The following is a 5,000-nucleotide window of genomic DNA, read 5'->3' as shown; positions in this document are numbered from 1 at the left end:
GTCTAGTGTTTTGTTTTTGGCTTGCGTTACGAAAGCTGCTACATCACTTTGTTTTATCACACAAGGCGCAGCAGAGTGTTCTTATAGACGTGATAAAACGTGCTGGGAGTTTTTTGAACAGCTTCAAAAACATTCCAGAGAGCGTGTCCCTTGGGGGTCCAAACAAAGGTTCAAAATAATTGTAAGATGAGAACATTAGCATACAAACTTCTGCAGCTTCCTGGTTTAGTAGCTATCTATCCAGTAGATATCAGAGAGTACGATATGAAGAGTCAGTCTCGGAATTGCTACCTTTAACAAAGGGAGTACCTCGGGGGTCAATCTTGGGTCCTGTGCTTTTTACAATCTACATTAATGATTTAATCAGTGCTGTTACCCACAGTCAAGCCGCTGCGTATGTTGATGATAGTCAATTGCCCTTTAAATTTCCCGTATCAGACTCAAGTGCTATGGCCGCCGTAAATCAAGATCTTAGGAACATCAGTAGATGGTGTGCAGAGAATTCTTTACTTATAAACCCTGAGAAAACAAAATTAGTGGTTGTTGGCTCAGCACAACTTCTTAAGAGGCTACCTTATATCTCCTTATCTCTGTCTCACCAGTTTCGTTGCTGAGGATCTCGGGGTATATGTTGATTAATATCTTAACTATGATGTACACACACCACTAAAACATCCTCTAGTTGCATGAACCAGTTAGTACAGATAAGTAGAATTTAACACCTCTTAGACAAGAAAACACTTTTATTACTTATAAATAGTTTTGTTTTTAGTAAATTGTTTTATTGTTCCTCAGTGTGGGGGAACACATCTAAACGTAATCTACACAAACTACAGTTCGTACAAAATTTTGCTGCCAGAGTTGTATTAGGTTTAAGGAAACTTGACCATATCTCTCAGGGGCGGAGATCTCTTAGATGGTTAGATGTTATGGAGAAGGTTTTATTTAATGATTTAGTTTTAGCATATGAATGTGTAAATGGTTTAGCTCCAGACTGTTTAGGGAAATATTTTGTTAAGCGTTCAGCAGTTCACAACAGGAACACAAGGGGATGTAATAATTTTGTGATCCCCCGATGTAGATTGTCGATGGGACAAAGGGCATTTTATTCTCGCGGTCCACGGGAATGGAATGGGCTACCTGACAACATCAAGAAGTCTAAAGAGATTGATATTTTTAAGCGGACACTTTTTAATAATATGTTCTTTAAGAAGTAATTTTGGACAACATCAAGAATACTAAAGAAATTGATATTTTTAAGCGGACACTTTTTAATAATAATTTTGTTCTATACGAAGTAATTTTGGATATATTTTGAATATATTTGATTTTAATTAAATTACTGTAAATAAGTTTTCTTTTTTTTTAACATTGTGACTGAATGTATGTATGTATGAATCACACTGAAATGGCCACAAAAATACTAAGGTATCAAAAAGAAAAAACAAGGCATTTTTGTTTGATTCACGTCCTTTATTTTTGACTGCTAAACACATTCGCAAATTCCTATTGATACAAACCCCTAATAAATGGCATTGTGTAACTGATCACAACGCTCAAATTACAATGTTCGCTTGAAAACAACTGAATCCAACGTGCATCTGTGTTCATATCGCATTTTGAAGTGTGAAGTGAAGTGAAGCTACAGTATTAGTCTCTCCCCTCGGGGCTTTTCAGGCCTAATTTACAATGTTTTACGGGTGCTTTAGCCAGAGTGCTTATTACACAGTTTACAATTTATTTTAGGAAGTGAAGGATGCCCCCGTCCAGATAAGGTCAGACCACAACACCGGGGACTATGTCCCCTATTCTTATCGAACAGTGGGTGGGTTCTTTAACATCCCATACTATTTAATTTCCAACAAGGGTTATGAGACTGGACCTCCAGTTTATAGTCCTTATCCGAAAAGACTTTAAAGTCTAACCATTTGCAGATGTAATTACAAAGGTAGCACATTCTCCTCAGTTATTTTAAGACCCTGAGTGTTGGTCCGGCAGGAATCGAACTCACAACCTCCCGCATGACAGCCCAATGCTCAACCAACTGAGCCACCGGTGCGCGTGTGAAGTCATCTAAAATGAAGAAAATGCAATGAAAAGCTTACATTAATCAGGGTGATGTAAATGATTATTTATTTTTCATTACAATGAGTTGGATAATTAATAACGCAAATAACTCTCACAACAAGGACACATTTGTGGAATTCTAGCTACACTTGTACATGTAGGCTGCTATTCTAATCCAGTTTTTCTTGCACAAAGCCATTGGACTTTGTCACTAGATGGAAAATGCCATGAGTCCCCAGTGCTTTGAGCAGCAGCATCAAACGGTTTCTTGTTCTAAAAACAAAATTAAAATGCTTGTTATATAATCAAGTGACAGAACATTAATTATGTTCAAAAAAAAGCTTCAATGCTTTACCATGATAACTCTTGACAGGGCACAAACAATCTTTAGAGTGACTTAAAATTAGCTTTTTGTTAAGGTTTGGGTTGTTTCAATATTGGTAAAGAATGATCTACATGTATGAGTAGTGACCTCGATTTTTGAACTTGTCAAACGATTATCTGGGAAGGAAAAATATAATAGTTTACTAAACATGTGGGCATTAGGCAGGGGCTGCAAAGAGAGAATAAACTACACGAAAATCAACTCGTTTTCCAAAGCAATTCTGTACACACTGGCTAGTCAAGCACCCATGTGGAAGAGCTAAACCTGTACATACTACAAACACTGGCTCATTGCCAACAAATTTCTCCAACACCATTTGGTAAAGGTTTTGCCATCTTCTGAACTGGGCTTTCATCAGCGGATCCATTCTACTAATGTGATCAGAAAACCTGTCACATGACACTAATCGAGTCCCTGGTCCACAATGCATTGCAGCACTGATGAGGTAAACATCATCTATGGAGCTGAAAAGAAAACAATTCAGTGTTTCACCTCATCTTGATCTAATAAAATTAATGCTAAAAAAGCAACATAACACATTAACAGTCAACCTTTTGATACAGTGATATCTACAGCTGTAGCAGCTAGCAGAATAACTTAAAGTGCTCTCTTATTTTCCCTCCCTGTAATACATCTTATTACACATGTAAGTCCTAGTAATGGAAATGGGACGGCAGGTTTCTTTTGCAGGTCACAGATCACAGGTCATAGGTCATTGTTTTACTTATACAGAAAGCATCCTAAACATTCATAATAGCTAACCTTACAGTGTAGGCCTAAAAACTCTTCTTTAGGCCTAATTAGGTCTAAGGTTAGCTTTCCTGACTGTTTAGGATGCTTTCTGTATTAGTAAAACAATGACCTGTAACCTGTGACCTGCAAAAGAAACCTGCCGGAAATGGCACCACAAAAGCACGGGGGAAAACTCTGACAACCCCAAATTACGCATAGGTCACTGTTGCTCTACTGACTGTGCCACAAAGTACAGAAAAGAGATTTTTTCCAAACACTGGCTTTGTAGCACAAACATTTCATAAGAAATATCTGATCAGAGAGTAAATAAACTTAAATTATTATCTCTTATTAATTTTGTTCCAGTGGACAACCTAATGACCCTCACTTTTGGTGGTGTCCTTAACAGCAAGAGTCTGGAACTGAAGGCCTTTATTTGACAAAGGAAATGTGCATTTCACAGAATAAATTGCATGTACTTTTGTCAATGTACTGTGTAATAAAACAACAAATAAAATCACTGAACTTAGTTTTTTGATATTTGGAATAATCAAGGTCTTGGCAACTTTAGTCAGCCCAGGCTGATCTTGTTTTGATATCACAAAGAAAATTTAAATTTACACCTACATTTTAATGAAGGTGTTACATTGTACTCGAAATTTATTAAAGTAGGTGTGCTTACTATTGAGATATAAAAGAAACAAGAAAATGTTTGGATACCTTTCTTTCAAACAAAACACACCACAGTGTTCACGATCGATGAGGTAATCCATAAGTTTGGCAAGGGGAGTTTGCATCTCACCATGGCTTCTTGGTTGCAATTTCATTGGGCTGCAGCCGAGCACTAAAATTCGCTTCCTTTGCTTCACAAAGTGATCAACCATATTTTCCACCTGAAGATGCAAAATGATAATGATAACAATTTCTACATTATCATGAAATGTTACTTTAGTAAAACGCATGATTAACAGTCGATCTCAGTCTGAAAGCAAGTTTACTTTTTTATTATCTCTTAACCCATTGACTCCCAGGGGTTTGCCATTGACGAGTAAAATCGTCTGGCCGGTTTAGGCTGGTTTGGGCATCAAAGGGTTAATCTAAACCTCATGTTGTTTGGAAAACTGTCACAACCTGTTGTTTCTGATGTAAAAAACTAAATCTACCAAAACCCTAAAATTAATATACCTCTGGTAGCCCAAGCTCAATTGATAAGTCTCTGTACTGTACTGTATTATGCAAGAGAAGGAATAAAAGGATTTGTATGGCAAAGTCAAAGACATGAAACAAGACTGAAGTAGGGTGAGCTATTTGTTATTTTAAATCGTAAATATTTTCTTTGAATATTTTTGAGAAAAACTGTTTTGGAACCACATACAAATCCTTATATTTCTACTCTTGCATAATATAGTACAGTACAGAAATCATTCAGAAAATGAATGCTAATGAAGTGACTTTTAACTCAATGTTTTCTTTCTTTGTAAATCAAACTCTCTGATGTTGTGGCATTATTTTATTTAAAAGACTTAATAAACATGCATCTTTCAGCAAACTGTGTGACATGTCCTTTTATCTCTCTGCAATTGCAAGTGGCTTTTATCCCAGACTTAAAATGATGGTGTCAGCAGTTCTTCAGAATAACATGTTGTGCTCTTTTTTGTGAGTTCAATTTACAAACAAGGGAGGGGAATGTGAATTATAAATCAATGGCATTTTCATTTACTCTGCTTAGTCTAAAATTAGTGTAGATGTCCTCACTAAAACAGCTGTAAATATCAAAATTAATGCAATGAAGAGTCCCAAAAGGCCAGTATTAAGA

At 36.4% G+C, this 5,000-nt stretch overlaps 2 protein-coding genes across 4 annotated transcripts in view; one reads left to right on the top strand and one right to left on the bottom strand.

Moving 5' to 3' along the window:
- LOC137998725 (uncharacterized) overlaps positions 1–3,704 on the top strand; it is a 36,162-nt gene extending 32,458 nt beyond the window's left edge. For both annotated transcript variants that reach the window (XM_068844640.1, XM_068844755.1), the window contains one exon: positions 3,551–3,704. In XM_068844640.1, the coding sequence (XP_068700741.1) occupies positions 3,551–3,624 (74 nt within the window). In that variant the 3' untranslated portion in view covers positions 3,625–3,704. The remainder of the gene's footprint in view (positions 1–3,550) is intronic.
- The window catches only part of LOC137998463 (mitochondrial ribonuclease P catalytic subunit-like), a 7,033-nt gene continuing 4,143 nt past the window's right edge, over positions 2,111–5,000 (bottom strand). Inside the window, exons 4-6 of one of the 2 annotated variants that reach the window (XM_068844627.1) lie at positions 3,905–4,077; positions 2,727–2,916; positions 2,111–2,340 (exon numbers count right to left, since the gene is read on the bottom strand). In XM_068844627.1, coding sequence (XP_068700728.1) covers positions 2,233–2,340; positions 2,727–2,916; positions 3,905–4,077 — 471 coding nt within the window. In that variant the 3' untranslated portion in view covers positions 2,111–2,232. The other variant, XM_068844617.1, reaches the window with a different exon arrangement.

This window comes from Montipora foliosa, chromosome 1 (assembly GCF_036669935.1).
Source record: "Montipora foliosa isolate CH-2021 chromosome 1, ASM3666993v2, whole genome shotgun sequence".
Lineage (NCBI taxonomy): Eukaryota > Metazoa > Cnidaria > Anthozoa > Scleractinia > Acroporidae > Montipora > Montipora foliosa.
The sequence above is the reverse complement of the archived record's forward strand: the minus strand, read 5'-3'. Positions and strand labels throughout refer to the sequence as shown.